The sequence below is a fragment of the Brassica napus genome, chromosome A5 (assembly GCF_020379485.1).
Source record: "Brassica napus cultivar Da-Ae chromosome A5, Da-Ae, whole genome shotgun sequence".
Taxonomy (NCBI): domain Eukaryota; kingdom Viridiplantae; phylum Streptophyta; class Magnoliopsida; order Brassicales; family Brassicaceae; genus Brassica; species Brassica napus.
The window spans coordinates 1,460,780-1,478,052 of NC_063438.1; the positions used below are offsets into that span (position 1 = coordinate 1,460,780).

The 17,273-nt window shown below is 36.4% G+C and overlaps 4 protein-coding genes and 1 long non-coding RNA gene across 5 annotated transcripts; 3 read left to right on the forward strand and 2 right to left on the reverse strand.

Moving 5' to 3' along the window:
- Nucleotides 1-9: 9 nt before the first annotated feature.
- Nucleotides 10-1,541, forward strand: LOC106430540. Its single transcript, XR_007339478.1, has 4 exons — nucleotides 10-213; nucleotides 320-528; nucleotides 930-1,096; nucleotides 1,179-1,541. It is a non-coding gene; the product is annotated as an uncharacterized LOC106430540 (long non-coding RNA).
- A 215-nt stretch (nucleotides 1,542-1,756) lies between these two features.
- LOC106450663 (S-formylglutathione hydrolase-like) lies at nucleotides 1,757-3,434 on the reverse strand. The gene is made up of 7 exons (XM_013892374.3): nucleotides 3,226-3,434; nucleotides 2,908-3,025; nucleotides 2,768-2,815; nucleotides 2,491-2,687; nucleotides 2,309-2,407; nucleotides 2,170-2,235; nucleotides 1,757-2,075 (listed from the first exon to the last, which is right to left on the reverse strand). Exons 1-7 carry the CDS (start codon nucleotides 3,361-3,363, stop codon nucleotides 1,896-1,898), a joined length of 846 nt encoding a protein of 281 aa, XP_013747828.2. The 5' UTR covers nucleotides 3,364-3,434; the 3' UTR covers nucleotides 1,757-1,895.
- Nucleotides 3,435-4,574: 1,140 nt separating this feature from the next.
- On the forward strand, nucleotides 4,575-8,796 carry LOC106450659 (glycerol-3-phosphate dehydrogenase [NAD(+)] GPDHC1, cytosolic-like). The gene is made up of 6 exons (XM_013892367.3): nucleotides 4,575-4,948; nucleotides 5,352-6,036; nucleotides 6,472-6,693; nucleotides 6,760-7,007; nucleotides 7,081-7,220; nucleotides 7,309-8,796. Exons 1-6 carry the CDS (start codon nucleotides 4,922-4,924, stop codon nucleotides 7,430-7,432), a joined length of 1,446 nt encoding a protein of 481 aa, XP_013747821.2. The 5' UTR covers nucleotides 4,575-4,921; the 3' UTR covers nucleotides 7,433-8,796.
- On the reverse strand, nucleotides 8,646-10,847 carry LOC106450660 (transcription initiation factor IIB-1). The gene is made up of 7 exons (XM_013892370.3): nucleotides 10,383-10,847; nucleotides 9,850-9,874; nucleotides 9,634-9,763; nucleotides 9,416-9,546; nucleotides 9,233-9,321; nucleotides 9,078-9,154; nucleotides 8,646-8,996 (listed from the first exon to the last, which is right to left on the reverse strand). The coding sequence occupies exons 1-7, from the start codon at nucleotides 10,733-10,735 to the stop codon at nucleotides 8,863-8,865; spliced, it is 939 nt and encodes a 312-aa protein (XP_013747824.1). The 5' UTR covers nucleotides 10,736-10,847; the 3' UTR covers nucleotides 8,646-8,862.
- Nucleotides 10,848-14,367: 3,520 nt separating this feature from the next.
- On the forward strand, nucleotides 14,368-16,673 carry LOC106450658 (xylan glycosyltransferase MUCI21). The gene is made up of 3 exons (XM_013892366.3): nucleotides 14,368-14,828; nucleotides 14,919-14,996; nucleotides 15,345-16,673. Exons 1-3 carry the CDS (start codon nucleotides 14,639-14,641, stop codon nucleotides 16,544-16,546), a joined length of 1,470 nt encoding a protein of 489 aa, XP_013747820.2. The 5' UTR covers nucleotides 14,368-14,638; the 3' UTR covers nucleotides 16,547-16,673.
- Nucleotides 16,674-17,273: the final 600 nt, after the last annotated feature.

Consider the following 17,273-nt stretch of genomic DNA (forward strand, 5'->3'; position numbering starts at 1 on the left):
CGTCTCTTGATTAGGAGAAGCAAGGAACGTCTCTTGTGAGACACGTGTCCAAGCTTGCAGCAGTTTCGTCTCTTTCTCTGCTTTCTCTCTTCTCTGCTTTCTCTCGACGGTGAATTCTCTTCACATTAGATGGCTCTCTGATTTCTTTCTCTCTTGGTGGCTGTTGTACCTCATCTCTTCTTCCTCCGTTACGTTCCGTTCTCCACAAAAAAGGTAAAAACTAATCATTAGTCATCTCTCGATTATATTCATTTCTTTGAAATTTCGATTCGTCTAATACGGATCCTTGATTCCGATCCATCACCTCTGACTTGATCAGCGATTGAATGGACTCCATCTCTCCGCTTTCTAATCATCAGACGACAACGAGCTCGAGCTCCGATCTCTCTCGCCGTAAGCGTAAGAAGAAATCTCCACCGTCTCCGCCTCCATCGTTAGAGAAATGGAGATCGGAGAAGCACCCACAGAGCGTTAGCCATCGTTGGAGAATGGGGTGATCATGTTACCCTTCAGGCTGCTGCGGATTGGGTACTTACACAACCTCTGCTCTTCGTAGCTTGTACAATGTTTTTGTGTAAGAAGAAAGAATCTTCAGAGACTTTGACATTTTGTTTTGATGTGATTGGCAGTTTGGTGTTAGGATGTTTGTGATAACTTGCTCTGTTTGCAGTTCGAATGGTAAAAAGCTGAATGATGGAATGAAACTCATTATAGCAACATTCGTTTCAACTAATAGCAACATTCAAAAAATTACTTGCTCTGCTTTCTTGTTAAGTTGATCACAGTATATATGGGTTTTGATACTTGCATCATTTTTATTTGCCTGAGTTCCTACTGAGTTGTTGTTGATTACTGTATTGCTTATAGAATGGATATTAATCCCTGATTTTTTAAAAAGGATGTTTCTTTGTTTTTGAAAAAAACTACAGGTCAGAACAAAAGCTTGTGAAGGATGGCTTCATCATCAGGAAACCAACCAAGATCCACTCGCCTGAAGAAATACTAAGTGTCAAAGAAGATTGACAAGTACATGTACCATGATTGTACATGTGTGTTAAGCTATGTGAGGTTTCATCTTTGATTGAAAAAAAACTATGTGAGTTTCTTGCTTTTCTCCTAGCTTTGTTACATGCTCTGATTGTGAACAAGGTTTGACTGCTTTTTCATGTCTGTTGCAGATAACTAAACCCATCTTACAAGAAGCTTGACAAGGCACATGTAACAGATGGTGACGAGTTTGATCAGGTGGCTCGTGCTTCGGCGTTTAGCGTGGGTCTCCTCTACGGGAGCATGAAGCTCAAGGTCTTGAAGGTAACAACACACTTTCGATTTGTGATTTTGTAATTGTGGATGTCTTTTGTAAAACCTAAAGAAGATCTTTTGTGTACACCTTTCAGAAATTTTCTCTGGCTTGTTTCAACATCATGTATTCATGTTGCAAAAGGTTTACTCTTGTTGTTTGCTCATCTTTGCTTGTAATGTTTACATTCGTTTACAATGTTATTCATTTTCTGAAAACTAGTTTCATAATGTTGGCTTTAGTTTTCTGTTGGTTTGTGATTATGAACTAATAGAAGAGATAATGCATTTTTTTAAGAACCCTTATTAAGAGACTAGCATTGGAGGAGGAAAATGATGATGTCTCTTAATTAAATTCTTAACTTACATTTATTATTAAAAAATTCACTAAGAGACCTTAATAGGGTTGTTGGGTTAATCATGCTCTAATGTGTCTGAACTCTGAAACCGCTCGGAATACAATAAATTGGAGATTTAATTTATTTTATTATTGTAGACAAACACACCACACAGAGCAGTTATTGAACACAAAACGTTACAAGTTCACTTGCTACTAATATTTGGACAAAGGCAAAGCTGGATGATGCCTAGCTGAGCTACAACTCAAGGGCTTGAACATGGTGACTGATGTGATCTTCGATGAAAGTGGCAATAAAGTAGTAGGAGTGGTCGTATCCTGGCTGCAGACGCACTAAGAGCGGCGCATTCACTTTCTTGCACGCCTCTTCAAACTTGTTGGGCAGTAACTGATCAGGGTAGAACTGGTCGTTTTCTCCCTGCATTTGGATGGACCACTTACCTCAGTTTTAATAAGCTACAACTGAAAGACGAAGAAGAAGAAGACCATGATGTAAGAGGATTTTTTATTACCTGATCAATTAGAATTGTGGCAGAGAGATTGTTGAACTTTGAAATAAGACAAGTGGCATCGTATTCCTGAGTTTCATAAAGAAGAAAATCACTGTAATGTGGCGCTTATATACATATTGAAGATTGTTTTTTTATGTACCTCCCAAGCAGCCTTGTTGTCACCTAGATAATTAGTGAATGCTTTTTGTCCCCATGGGCAATTTATGGGATTGGCGATTGGTGCAAACGCAGACACAGACTGAAAATGCCAACACATATAAAGTGATTTAAGTTGAAATATATCATCTTCACGTTCCAAGCATTGTAAATTGGAATTAATACCTTATACTTGTCGAGGTTCTTGAGGTAAATAGTGAGAGCACCATGTCCACCCATGGAATGTCCAGAGATAGAAGCTCTTGCTGTGTCAAGCTGAGGAAAGTTCTCACTCAGGAGTTTAGGCAACTCTTTGACAACATAGTCATACATACGCCAGTTCTTCCACTTCTCCTGAGTAGCATTGAGGTAGAATCCAGCTCCTACTCCAAACCAAACAGGAAAGAAAGAACAAATGAATCACCCTTCATTACAACAAGTAACTAAATACTATATTACATACCTACACCGAAGTCGTAACTGTCTGCTTCACCTTCAATATTAAGTCCTCCTACAATATCAAAAAACCGTCACAAAAATGTTAAAAAGATACAAAAGCTCAAAGACTGTTTACAAAGACAAATGTAAAAGAGTGTGGCTTACTTGGAGAAGTATCTGGAACAACGAGAGCAATGCCGTGAGTAGAAGCAGCACGTTGAGCTCCGGACTTGATGATGAAGTTCTCGTCTGTACAGGTGAGCCCAGAAAGCCAGTAAAGCACCTTCCAATCAAACAAAACACGCAACGGTAAACTCTTTAAGCTTAGAGACATATAAGAAACAACAAAGGGCAAAGGTGAATGATGATGAAGATAAAAAAATCAAAACTTTATATAACAGGTGGATGATGATGAAGATAAAAATCAAAACTTTAAATAAGTATGAATGAATTGAGATCAAAGTAGTGAAGATATATGCATACAGGGGATCTGTGGGAGGAAGGAGGGAAGTAGATGGAGAAAGTCATGGAACAGCCAAGTGTCTCACTGTTGTGTTTGTATCTTTTGTTGTATCCATCGAACATCTTCGTGCTTCCGATCTCGCTTAGACCACTCTCCATTTTCTCAATTCACTCACCTGACTCTGACTCTTTCTCGCACACGGCAAAATGAATATAGACCAAAAAGGCAGGCAGACGCAGCTAAGTAGATGAAGATGTAGAAGACACGTTTGGTCTGTCGCTTTCAAGTTTCAACTGTGGAACATAGCCCACTAAAATGTTTCCACTTTAATCCATTAACGTATATGTATCTTTCGGCCCATTAAGAGAGTCTTCGAAGGCCCAACTTAGTAATAAAGTCCAGATGTTTATTCCAGAGCCGAAACCGAACCGAAAATTTACAATTATCTTTTGGGTCTAAATTTCTTTTATCCGAAAAAAACAAAACCAAAAAGAACCGACCTGAATAGACCCAGACCCAAACAAACCCGACCCGTTAAGAACCGATTTGTACCGACTTAAAAACATAAAACTATTTTTTTTTTGTGTTCTATTTTATATATATATTATTTTATGATTTAGTTGAAATATCTTTTGCTAACAACATTTGTTATTATTTTGTAACACTTTTTTAAGTAATATGAAGCTTTAAAATGTAAAGTTTAGAATTTAAAAATGTTTTATTTTAATTATAATATTTTCGTTTAAGTTATTTTGTATAATTTTAGATATATATGACAAATATCGACTAAATTTGATAGAGTTGGATATATCATGTCCTTTTCAGATCCTAAATATCCGAATCCGACCTGGATCCGATATAGACCCAAAAAAATACGGATATTTTGTGAGTATTTTAATTATAGACTCGAACCGATCCAAGAAGAACCGACCCGAACCCGATCCAAAAATTTCTAAGTACCTATTGAGTCTAAATATTTAGAACCCGAAAAACTTAGACGCGAAAGAAACCGTTCTGAACCCGACCCGAAAACTCGAACGGACATGCCTGATACAACGCATGTGAATACAAACACATACACATGCGTTGTATATCAGTGTAGGTGAACTTAATTTGTATTTAGAGAAAGATGTGTGCTGCCCAGCTTTTAAATTTTTTTGTCTCTCTTTATAACGAAAAAAATAAATATGTTGTTGGAAATAAATTTGATTATGAATGTGTTCATGTCATGTGTGTTATTTAGCTAGGTGATCAAAAATCATTTGTACATATGTGACACATATTACAAGATAATGCATGGTTTTTTTCTTCTTCATTGCGGCGGACCCATTTATTAACTTGAATCTGGTTGTGATTCGGTGTATGTATTAATAATTGGTGGTATAATAAAGTATAACTAAAATGTTCACCAAAGAAGAGAAGGAAGAACCGAAGAAGAGTAGTGCACATTAATGACTTGTGTCCGAAGTTAGGCACCTTCCCGTAAATAATACTCAGTCTCTCCCTGTCCTCAACTGTACCCATCAATGCATATGTTCATTCTTCTCCCTTTGACAAAACCTTGCTTTGCTGTATTAATTTTACTAAACTTATTTTCATGCAAGTTTTATGATTTTTGTGAGTAGATAAATATAAATACCAAAAAGAACTTCTCATGCGTTTTCTATTTCTTGAATTGGCAATTCTCACATGACATGAGTTGATTTGGATTTGTTTATGGTTGCCTACACGAGACTACGAGAGGTTTGTTCTTTGACTTGAGTTGTTTGTTTACGAACTTCCTTATTCTTCTTCTTTCTTGTTGGGTAGATGAACAACTCAAAGACGGAGCTAACAAAGTTTTGTCTTCTACTACTAAAACAATACTTCTTTATTTCTTGATTTTTCTTCTCTGTAGCTTGTAAGATTACTATTTATAGTTTTTTCGGTATCTATTACATTCTTGTCTGTTTTTTTATTTCCTCTTTTGTTATATGGTGAAAAAATCTGAGTTAGCAAACCAATAAAATCTTATTCTTTTGGAACAAGAAGCTGATTGGTAATGCTCAAATGATTTCTCTCTGGTCTTGATGATACTAACCAATATATAAAATCTCTAGTGGGTTATTTATAGTCATTGTTTATCGCCTTTGGTTTTGTGTTTAAGTTTCTTGCTGTGGAAATAAAGAAAATGGTTGGAAGCATCGAAGCCAAGGCCTTGCTATCAAACGGGTCTGTTCAGCTTCAACATAATGGTCTTAACTTGGAGGAGAAACTTGATGAGTTCCGTCGTCTTCTTGGAAAATCAGACAAAGATCCGTTAAAGATTGTGAGCATCGGAGCTGGTGCTTGGGGAAGTGTCTTTGCAGCGCTTCTCCAAGAAAGCTACGGAGGATTCAGAGACAAGTTCCAGATCAGGATATGGAGACGACCTGGTAAAGCTGTTAGTAGAGCAACAGCTGAACATCTCTTCGAAGTGATCAACTCTCGTGAAGATATCTTGAGAAGACTGATAAGACGCTGCGCTTATCTCAAATACGTAGAGGCAAGGCTTGGTGACAGGACGCTCTACGCGGATGAGATATTGAAAGACGGGTTTTGTCTTAACATGGTCGACACGCCTCTTTGTCCCCTCAAGGTTGTGACTAATCTTCAAGAAGCTGTGTGGGATGCTGATATCGTTGTTAATGGATTGCCTTCAACGGAGACACGACAAGTGTTTGAAGAGATTAGTATGTATTGGAAAGAGAGAATCACTGTTCCTGTTATTATCTCTCTGTCAAAAGGTATTGAAACTGCTCTTGAACCAGTTCCACATATCATTACTCCAACAAAGATGATCCATCAAGCAAGTAAGCTTCTCTTCTTGATCTTTACCCTTTGTATTGAGTCTATTGACATGAGAGAAAAAACCTCAATTAGCACTAAATCATGTTTTTATGCAAAACTAGCACACAAGAGAAAAAAAAATCTTAAAATAGCATCAATTAAAAACTAAAAATATTTTGGGGTTTGGGTTTATTAATTAGTATTTAGTATTTACTTCCTCTGATTCATAAGAGAAAGAAAATTCCTAAAATAGCGTTAATTAAAAATTAAAATATATATTTTTATTTTATATTTGAGTTTGGGTTTATTGATTAGTATTTATGCTTTAGTATTAAGGAGTATGTGTGGGATTAGGATTTAAGAATTAGAGTAATTTGATGTATTTTTGTTAAATTTTTTAAAATTGCTATTTTGGAGATTTGTCTGATTGACATGTCTTTGGTGTTTGTGGATTTTAGCTGGTGTGCCAATTGAAAATGTACTGTATCTTGGTGGACCAAACATTGCTGCTGAGATATACAACAAGGAATATGCTAATGCAAGAATCTGTGGAGCTGAGAAATGGAGGAAACCACTAGCAAAGTTCTTAAGACAACCTCATTTCATTGTTTGGGACAATAGTGATCTTGTTACACATGAAGTAATGGGAGGTCTCAAGAACGTGTACGCCATTGGAGCTGGTAAGTTTCTGCCTGTAACACAAGGATACAACCTTCAGGCTTGATCCTTCTTGTTGTTTTTTTCAGGAATGGTGGCAGCGCTTACTAACGAGAGTGCTACAAGCAAATCGGTGTACTTTGCTCACTGTACATCTGAGATGATATTCATAACTCATTTACTAGCAGAAGAGCCTGAGAAACTTGCAGGGCCTTTGCTAGCTGATACTTATGTGACCTTGTTGAAAGGGCGTAACGCTTGGTACGGTCAGATGCTGGCTAAAGGGGAAATAAATAGAGATATGGGTGATAGTATAAGCGGCAAGGGAATGATTCAGGTACTCTCTCTCAGTCCTAAGTGAGAACATAACTTCTGGTGTCTTATCAATGCTTATGTGAATGTTTGAATAGGGTGTTTCTGCAGTGGGAGCGTTTTATCAATTGCTTAGTCAGTCAAGCCTGAGCATAATGCATCCTGAGGAGAAGAAACCTGTGGCTCCGGTTGAGTCATGTCCTATTTTGAAGACACTCTACAAGATACTCATCACAAGGTATAACCAGACTAGTTTTCATTAGGAACTTGCTTCTTAGATTCTGTTTTGAACTATGTTTGTTCAATGCTGTGTCTGGATATTGCAGAGAACAATCAACACAAGCGATTCTGCAAGCGTTAAGGGATGAAACACTGAATGATCCTAGAGACCGGATTGAGATTGCACAGAGTCATGCATTCTACAGGCCTTCCCTTCTAGACCAGCCTTGATTCGTCAGCTATTACTCAACTCATATAATCCAAACTGCAGATTCTGCTGCGTGAAAACATCATGTCTTAAAATGGATAGTTATTCATTGTATAATGCTTGTACTGTATCCTTCTCTTTATGATCAATGAGGCTTTTCATTTGCTCAAATAATTGACTACAACATTCTACTGACTTTTCTGAAATTAACTCCGTGTGATTAATACAAGCTAATGGTTGTACCACTGAATCCAAGAAACAAAGAGAAGGCATGTTCTGTAAGGTCTAATGTTAACTATACCAGTTACATTGGTTATGACTCCACTCTATGCTTTATACAGTCAGTTAGCTGAAATTTTAGCTGCATGAAACAGTGTTGAAGCAGATCTTCTTTCTTGAACTTATAGTAATGTGTTATTTTCAGCTCCTTTGCTATGCTTCTTAGTTCCTTGCCTGTCTTGTTGTTCAACTGGCTGATTAAGATCACAGGCCTATCCATGGTCTTCCCACCTCTTTGTCTAATTCGGCCTATCAAATCCATTTTTGAATATGAAAGCTGTACAGGAACACTTGAACCCTCGTTGAAGCTTGTGTTCATGCCTTTTTTAATCGCTGCTGTTAGAACTTCTCTCTCTTCTTGATTAAGACTCAGACAGGATCTAACAATGCGTTACTCTCTGCATTTATCCTTGCTTCAGTAAGCATGTTTATGATCATTTCGTCCTTAACAACAGTCTTCACAGCTTCATGCTTTGATCTTTTGCTTTTCTCATCATATGGACAACCAAAGCTGACCATATTCACCAGAACCTCTTCCCCCAAGCAAAAAGTACATACCACCCACTCAAGTTTCTCTGCCTCTGTTGATCCATGTTACTTCTTCAAGACCAAGCTAATAGTCCTCCACCTACAGTAACAGCAGCTTGTGCATAGATAATCTACTGTCACCTGGAGATCTCCATGATGCAGAAACATAGACCCATATTGCCTAATCATACTAAGTGCCTCAGCATTAGCATCCATCATTCCCAAACCCTTCAGACAAAACAGAATGATCCACTAGAGAACGAGCTATACGAACAGCATCAATCTCAAACCCTCTGTCTCCTGCTTCTTGATAAGTGCATTATAGCAGGAAGTCATTTAACGCTGAGAAGCAAAACATATGGATACACCAAGGGCTCTTTTCCATTTTTTGAAGTATGAAGGCTCAAATTTATTGTGAAGCGTGAGGAATAAGAGAGAAGAATAGAAAGACCTCTTTTCTTACTATGAAATTTTAATATTTCTTTAACAAAAGGACTTCAAAAAAAAAAGAATTGTAAAAAAAAAAAACCAAAAGCCTCTCTACTCGAGAGAACAACTGCTTTGTATCCTCGTCGGTAGACAGATATATAATAAGATATAAAGAGTTTCTATTGCATAGAAGAAGAAGAAGAATAAAGAAATCATTTCAAGGACTTGAGAGGTTCTTAAGATCCTCTTCCTTAGCATACCAACTTGGCGCTATCTTTTGAAGATGAGGATACAAGTCCTTGTATGAGTTTCTTATTGTCCCTTCTGCTACTCCTGTCGCTATCGCTATATCTGCACCAACCCACACAATATTATTCAGTCTGAGATTATGATATAGTTTAAATATATGTGACCAAACCAAATAAAGCAAACCTTTGAGAGGCTTCTTGTCATCAGAAAGCTGGGTTATGATGTAGATAACTACTGCTGCTATTGATATAGGACTCCTCCTGCAAGTTGCCAGATAAAACATCTGTAAAGGTTGTGCTCTGTCTATCTATAGGTTACCGAAACTGTGAGGTAAGTACCTTATATCAAATTCCTCAGACTTCTTCACAGCTTCCTCAGCAGCTCTCACCGCTTGATGAGACATTCCAAGGTTAGAGCAGAACCTTTTCTGTAATATCCAGCACAATGTAAAATACAATCCCACAAAACAGAAAAAACTAACAGTACCAATATCAAATTTAAGGTACTTGTAAGGACTTTACCATGAAATCACCAGCGTGTATAGCGCCCATTTCAACAGAGTGACCAGTCTCCAGCCCCAATGTCTTAACTATGAAGTCTTTTGCTCTTCCCATTTCCTTCTTTGTCGCTCCATTGGCAACAGAGCAGATTTCTATTCACAAGTTTCAGAGATTTGATTGACTTTATGATATCAAAGCTTTTAATATCAGAGACTCTCTCAAAATGAATCAAACTGTACCCTTGATAGTTCGCGGCTTGTCCTCTTGTCTACACGAAATGTACAAGCAAGCTGCCAAAAGCGCATCCTGGTTTCTTCCCCTGGTTGACTTTTGATCCTCCAGCCTCTTGAATATCTCATTAGCCCGATCCTAAACATCATCAACAACAACAAAATTAGCTTTCTAGTAAACACATTCACCAAACCAGATTAACAGAGACAGATGAAAAAGGCTACCTTGATAGTTCCAACAAGCCCCAACCTGCGGCAAAAACAAAAAAAAAACAACCAACAAGTAAGTAACTCTCACACGTAATCACAATGAAGCAGGCAACATAAACAAACACTCCACACCCACACCAACGTTTATCACCAAGGACAAACCTTTCAATGTACATCAAAAAGGAACATCCTTATGTTTTAATTGACAATGTGATCCCACACGTAACCACAAATGAACACACAACAAGACATGAATCTGGCTACATAAACAAACACTCCACACTCCACAACAACAACATTCATCACCCAACAAGGCAAGAACAAAACTCCCCAATGCCCATTAAAAAAAGGAACCTCCTTTTTCTTCTTTTAATTCACAATGTCATCTCTCAAACCAAAAAAAAAATAAAAACTCTCCACACCAACAACATGAATCACCAAAAAAAAAACTCCGCATTAAAAAAAGGAACCTCCTTTTTGTTATGTAACCTCTCAAAATCAATGATCCGATCCGATCCAAACCAATTCAAAATCCTGAGCTGCCTTACCTATCAGACATGGTAGCAATCGTTTTAAACGCCTGCATCAACCCACGCTCAGGGTTCCCGTTCCGATTCTGCCACCTCCCCAGCGAATTCGACAAAAAATCCCCCGAGGAGCCGTTCGTCTTCGCGATGACGGTCGTGAGCGCGCTATCCGCGAGGAGAGGGTTCGTCGGCCCGCCGACACGGTTCGGATCGGCGTTGGAGGACTCGTTCGCGAAGGTGCGCCACTCCGAGGTCTCGTCGATGGAGTGCGACTCCAGAACCAGCCCGCACTCCGAGCAGAGGGTGTCTCCGGCGGAGTGGTCCACCACCAGCTCCGTCTCCTTCTTGCAGTCCGTACAATACGCGTCGGACATCGAAACCTAATTTGATCTTAACCGGGGGGAGATTTTGCCGGTTTAGCTTAACCGGCAAGAGACAAATTAGGGGAGAGAGAGAGAGACGATGGAGATGGAGAGAGCTCATCTCGTAGGTTTGTTTTGCTTTTTATAGACGAATTAGATGCAGGGGAATATTTTTGAGGTGCATTGTAAGGAGACGATCTTGATCGTCGATTTTAGTGGGACCCGTTGATAAGTAATCGGACGGTTATTTAGTTTTGTAGCGATTGACGTTTTTTAAAAATTTCCTTTTTGTAGTTTGCTTGTTGTCCGTTTTAGGAGGACGGAGAAGAAAAGGAAATAAGTGACTTGTTAGGGAAGTCATACATACCATACCGGTCGCATGTGTTGGGTTTAGTTAGAAGATTTTTTTTAACAAGTGTTTGGATACTTGCCTAGAAATAAACTTATATTGTGTTTTGTTACTTTGTTAGTAGTAATCTAATAAAATATTTGCTTTTAAAAATTTAATCTATATAAATTTATGGTTCTCAGATTGTGAAAATATTTTCTTAAGATTTGTCTTTAAATACTTATGGCCGTTAAAACCTGGTGATGAAACGATCAGGTCTAAATTTATAAGCGTTTAAATAATTACAGTTTAAAAAGCAAATGTTATACATGATGATTTAGAAAATCAGATAATCAATACATCTTAATGATTTAAATTTGAAAGCTAAGGTGAATATTACGTTCCGATGTTTTTAAACCGGTCGTGCTAGTAGTGTAAGTGAACTTGGCTCAATACACACGTTCAAAATACAGAAACCAAATAAATACTTGGTGGGGAAAAGTTATTCCTCAAATAGCCAAGCATTAAAACGTGAGACAGATTGATATTTCGCATTGAAGTTGACATGTCACCCCTTTTTATACGTGTCTTCACTGAATAAAGTTTGAAAATATAAATGAATTCAGTGCCTCTAGATTTATTACCATAATATACGGATTCGCAACTTCTTTGAAAAAATAAAGAATCTGTTATAATGCTCAAGATAAGTTTTACATTTATGACTAGAATCATTTATAGTATTTAAGATATTAATGTATGAATCACGTTAAATCAATTTGAGCACTTCATCTATGGTTTCTATCTTGTTTTTTTTTGTATTACACGTAAACATTGTGTATCTCAGCTTATAGTTTAGTTAGTTTTGAATCTTTGCCGTGCGAGTTATACAAGATACATATAAATCAATTTGAGCATTGCATCAGTCACCGACAACAACAAAACAATTGGTTATATTGTATATATGTATTGTATCGTTTTCTGTTTTTCTTCTACCAAATAATGAAATCATTCGGCCAGGAAACTCCCTCTTATGAGCAAATGAAGCATTTGCTTCAAGCCACAACAATATATTTCTATATTAAAAGGCCACATGTTAGAAAATACACTGTGATCAATTGGCTACATATGTATTTTTAGACCATAAGCTCTCTCTAGATTCAGCCTTTCTACAACTTATTTGTTTCTATTTACTTTTGGCGTGTAACTTATATTGTGTTACTTTAGCAGTGTTAGAGCAACATTAAACGTGAACTAACATAACAATAGTATTTTAATATTTTTTAGTTATGTCATTAAAATTTATTTTGTTAAAAAAATATAAACCACTAGAAATTAAACACTTGTCACTTTAATTAGATAAATTATCTAGACCGGTTCTAAACTGTTCACATATATTTTTTTCTGAATTATTATTTTTCTCTAGAACTCATCTACAACCCATGGTTAGAGGTGCTCTTAGATCATTTTATTTTTCTTTAATGCATAATTTTCTGTAACTCATTTCGGTTTTTAGAATGCAACATTTTTAAATGCTTTAAGCCACTTAAAACTATGGCCCGCCATTGCATTCGGCCATGGTTAACCAAGAAAAACCACTAGGCTAAGAAGATCAAGGGTCTGATAGGATTGACTCATGTCAACTATGACTGCTTTGCAGAATACATACCTCTTATGTTTTTTTTTTAAATTCTAACTATTCTAACTTTTTCATATTCTCTGATGGACGGAGCCATATTTAAAAAGCTTTTAAATTTGTCTAATAAACATGTTTTTCAAGTAATTTTATCATCTTGTAGCAGAAGAGTTAAAAAAAAAACATTTGTAGAACACAGTGCTAAAATGTTAAATTCGCTTCTAAATGTTCTTATATATATTCACTTCTAAAATCGTTTATTGTGTGTGTTTAAATGTGCAATGACAAGATCACACTATCACTCACATATTTTAGGGTTGTTATATATTCACACCACCACCACCAATGGCATAGCCTTGTGCCAAGGTCATTACAAATTTTACAACTAAATCTATTTTTTAAAGTTTACTATAATGTTCGAAATATAATGATATTTATATTTTAGCGTGACCTAGATCATATAGGCTAATATTGAAGTAGCCGGTTTAGACATTAGTCGTTGTTAATAAAAAATCCAAACACGAAACTCCAAATAACATAAATCCTAGTATAACATTGGATACTCTGTTTTCTCTATGGATAAAAACAAATTGTATCCGACAACATTCAGCTAGAATACTAAAACTAGCACAGAAGAACCTAACAATCTATCGTATGAGTTTTCGGAAATCGTTGGAACTTGGATGAGCTGAGATGTCACGCGTTGTATAGTCTTATTAAAGAGATTACAACTCATTGTTTTGTAAAGTAGCTGGACAAAACATTCGTCTTGTCTCCAAATTTTAAAGAGGTAATATACATGGTTTTGGACCTTTGGTGGCCCTTAAATTATCAAAAAATGTATTAAAAGTTGTAGTAAAATGTTTATAGAACTGTGGAATTTCATGGCGAATTCCTGTTAGGCGATAACCTACAATCAAAACATGAATCACCAGATAACATAAATCTTAATAACGTTGGATACTCTCTTCTCTATAAATAAGAACAATCTGTACCCGACACCATTCAGGTAAAAAATTACTACTAAAAATGAAACAGAAAACCTAAAAATCTATCATTTGAGTTTTCAGAAATCATTGGAACTTGGATGGGATGATGAGATGTCGCGCGTTGTAGTTTTATTAAATAATTTGCTTTTTCAAAGAGAATACAACTCATTGCCTTTTGTAAAGTAGCGTATATTACGTGAATGTAATTATCAAAAGCAAATGTTCGGCGGCATGCACATGCCACATGCTCAACAAGAATCTATCAGAACTTTTAAAACATCACGCGGTTTTTGATTAGCGGCGCCACACACCGTGCCGTTTCTCTTCTTCTGGATAACCCCTCCCTTACGTAACTTAGCTTCCAATTCCAAGCGAATAAGTCAGCAGCCCACTACCTTTTTTCACCATTGTACTTTTCTTTTGGCTATTCTTCACGTTTTTACATTCTTGCGAATTTTGACAAAATGTATATATATAAAGCTAATTACTCTAATTTCAAGTACATTTTTGAGGGATGCAAGTAAATAAAATAAAATAAAAAACGAGTGTACGATGTACTAATAAAATAAAAAAATAGGAAAATTAATTAAAAGCCAAGGTATTTGACTTTGACCAGACACTTGACAGCCGTCTTCTCTCTGCTGTTTCCGTGTTCTTACCCAAAACCAGAGGAAAGTCCACTAAACACCATACATTAAAAACCATATAATAAAAATTATTATTTTAAATCCAGTTGATCTCTTCCATATAGTTTCACTCGTTAATATACTTGTATGTATATATGCGTGTGTATCTAAAAGTCTCTTTAAATCATTCTCAAGACACCCACCTCTCTTATCCTTCCTTCCCAAGAAAAGTTTCCTCTGAATTTTCTCTCTGATTGCCTAAAAACGTCACCTAAGTTGATCAAACCTTTCATCAAAATTAAAAACTCTGGTTCTGGGTTTTGCTTTGTTGAGCCAGAGATGGTGCAGTATCATAGATTAATCATCCACCATGGAAGAAAAGAAGAGAGGTTTAGAGTTTCTGTAGAGGAAGTTGGTAGCTTGAAGAAAGCTAAACAAAAGTTCCTCTCTTTTCTCTTCCTCACGATCCTCTCTTGCTGTTTCATCGTGTCTCCTTATCTCTTTGGCTTCTCAACTCTCTCTCTCTTAGGTATGCTCATCACCTCTCTCTTTCACACAACCTTATATTTTGTATTTCTGATTCATCACTGATCTCTCTCTTTTTCTTCCTTTTCTGCAGATTCTTTTAGCAGAGAAAACGAAGCTCTTAGTTCTTATGAGCCAGCCCCAGCCCCTGTCTGCTTAGAAGTCTCCAATGGTTAGTACCCTAATCTCTTTTTCAGACAGAAGTTTGATCTCTTTGTCTTAAATCAGAAACCTATGTTGTTATTTGTTAATACCTCTGTTTCACAAAAATTATCATTTTAGAATTTAATGTAATTTTTTGAAAAAAAAAAGAATTTAATGTAATTTATACTTATTATAAGCTTATACGTAATTATAAAATTCATTAATTTTATATATAATTTTATTTATCTGGATGGGTTATAACTAATAAAAATATAAATGCATCTCAGTCATTTTTTTAATATGAAGTGACAATAATTGCAAAATATAGATAGTGAGTAATAACTTTCTGATATTGATTTTCAACTATATTGTGTAGGAACCATATGCTGTGACAGAACCGGTTTGAGATCAGACATCTGTGTAATGAAAGGCGATATTCGAACAGACTCTGCTTCTTCATCACTCTTCCTCCTCACCTCCACCAATAACACCACAACCCCTCAAAAGATCAAACCCTACACAAGAAAATGGGAGACTAGCGTGATGGACACGGTTCAAGAACTCAACCTAATCCCCAAACACTCAAACAAATCATCAGACCGTGTCTGCGATGTCTACCACGACGTCCCCGCAGTGTTCTTCTCCACGGGTGGATACACGGGAAACGTGTATCACGAGTTTAACGACGGGATCATCCCTTTGTTTATTACGTCGCAGCATTACAACAAGAAGGTTGTGTTTGTGATCGTCGAGTATCATGACTGGTGGGAGATGAAGTACGGAGATATCGTCTCGCAGCTAACGGATTATCCATTAGTTGACTTTAATGGAGATTCAAGAACGCATTGTTTCAAGGAAGCAACGGTTGGGTTACGTATACACGACGAGTTGACAGTGAACTCTACGCTAATGAGTCATGGTAACAAAACCATTGTTGACTTCAGAAACGTTTTGGACCGTGCTTACACGCATCGTATCCAAAGCTTGGTTCAAGAGGAAACAAAAACAACAGTACTTGACGTCAAGAAGCCGAAGCTGGTGATATTGTCAAGAAACGGTTCAAGAGCGATACTAAACGAGGACCTTCTCGTCAAGCTAGCGGAAGAGACAGGGTTCAATGTCGAGGTTCTAAGACCTAACAAAAGAACGGAGATGGCTAAGATCTATCGTTCGATGAACACAAGCGATGTGATGATCGGTGTGCATGGAGCTGCAATGACTCACTTCCTTTTCTTGAAACCTAAAAGTGTTTTTATTCAGATAGTTCCCTTAGGGACTGATTGGGCGGCCGAGACGTACTATGGCGAGCCAGCAAAGAAGCTAGGGTTGAAGTATATTGGTTACAAGATTATGCCGCAAGAAAGCTCTTTATACTATGAGTATGGCAAAGATGATCCTGTCATCAGAGATCCGGATAGTCTCAATGATAAAGGATGGGAATATACTAAGAAAATCTATCTGCAAGGACAGAACGTGAAGCTTGACTTGAGAAGATTTAGAGAGACGTTAGCTCGTTCTTATGATTTCTCTATTAGACTGAGAGTTAGAGAGGAAGTTCCTCATTTGTTTGTTTCATAGAGAAGAGTAAGAAGAGAGTATAACATTTTTTTGTAAAGTTTTTTAAAAACATTTTATTCATTTTTTTAAGTATTTGGTGTATGACATAATTAATTTTTCACTCATCAGCATATAGTTTAACTTCATTCTAGCAATTAGTCAAAATATGAAATGCAATAAAGCCTATAAGGGTTATCTTATACTCCGTGATCCATGTTTAGAAAGAAAAAAACCTGTTTTAAAAAGCTACACTTTTACATTTTTATGTATTTTTATCAGGAAATGATAGTAAATTGTAAATTTCGAAGAAATTAATTGTGATTACTGAATATTAATTGAATAAAAATTGAGAAAAATAATTAATCAAAAAAGTAAAAAAATAATAATGCATTATAATCAAAATTAATTTTTTTTTTATCTTAATATGTGTGAAAACTCCAAAACATCTAGTAAAGAGAGGGAATACTATTTATTTGCAAAACAGATAAAAATGTTCACCATTTAATAATCAAAACAGAGTCAGCTCTGATACTAATCTGAGAGATGAGTGCCGACGACCTGCTTAGTGGAACTAATGGGTTTCTAGCTTGAGCTAAATGTTGTTTCAATTTTTCAGTATTATTTGATCTAGAGATTAGAGGTACCAGTCAAGCTCAATAAGGCAGCCTATAACTCAAGAGTATCATCTTATATCAGTGCATGATGCAAATATTCAATAAAGCAAAATTATTATATTTTGATTTTTTTC

Excerpts from the sequence above, each read along its gene's own strand:
- LOC106450663 (XM_013892374.3), bottom strand. The coding sequence starts at position 3,363 with ATGGAGAGTGGTCTAAGCGAGATCGGAAGCACGAAGATGTTCGATGGA. Across the intron at positions 3,026-3,225 it reads CTTCCTCCCACAGATCCCCT|GTGCTTTACTGGCTTTCTGG; the intron begins GTATGCATATAT and ends TTTGATTGGAAG. Across the intron at positions 2,688-2,767 it reads CAGTTACGACTTCGGTGTAG|GAGCTGGATTCTACCTCAAT; the intron begins GTATGTAATATA and ends GGTTTGGAGTAG.
- LOC106450659 (XM_013892367.3), top strand. The coding sequence starts at position 4,922 with ATGGTTGCCTACACGAGACTACGAGAG. Across the intron at positions 4,949-5,351 it reads CCTACACGAGACTACGAGAG|TTTCTTGCTGTGGAAATAAA; the intron begins GTTTGTTCTTTG and ends TTTGTGTTTAAG. Across the intron at positions 6,037-6,471 it reads AAAGATGATCCATCAAGCAA|CTGGTGTGCCAATTGAAAAT; the intron begins GTAAGCTTCTCT and ends TGTGGATTTTAG.
- LOC106450660 (XM_013892370.3), bottom strand. The coding sequence starts at position 10,735 with ATGTCCGACGCGTATTGTACGGACTGCAAGAAGGAGACGGAGCTGGTG. Across the intron at positions 9,547-9,633 it reads CAAGCCGCGAACTATCAAGG|AAATCTGCTCTGTTGCCAAT; the intron begins GTACAGTTTGAT and ends ACTTGTGAATAG. Across the intron at positions 8,997-9,077 it reads TGACAAGAAGCCTCTCAAAG|ATATAGCGATAGCGACAGGA; the intron begins GTTTGCTTTATT and ends GGGTTGGTGCAG.
- LOC106450658 (XM_013892366.3), top strand. The coding sequence starts at position 14,639 with ATGGTGCAGTATCATAGATTAATCATCCACCATGGAAGAAAAGAAGAG. Across the intron at positions 14,829-14,918 it reads CTCAACTCTCTCTCTCTTAG|ATTCTTTTAGCAGAGAAAAC; the intron begins GTATGCTCATCA and ends CCTTTTCTGCAG. Across the intron at positions 14,997-15,344 it reads CTGCTTAGAAGTCTCCAATG|GAACCATATGCTGTGACAGA; the intron begins GTTAGTACCCTA and ends TATATTGTGTAG.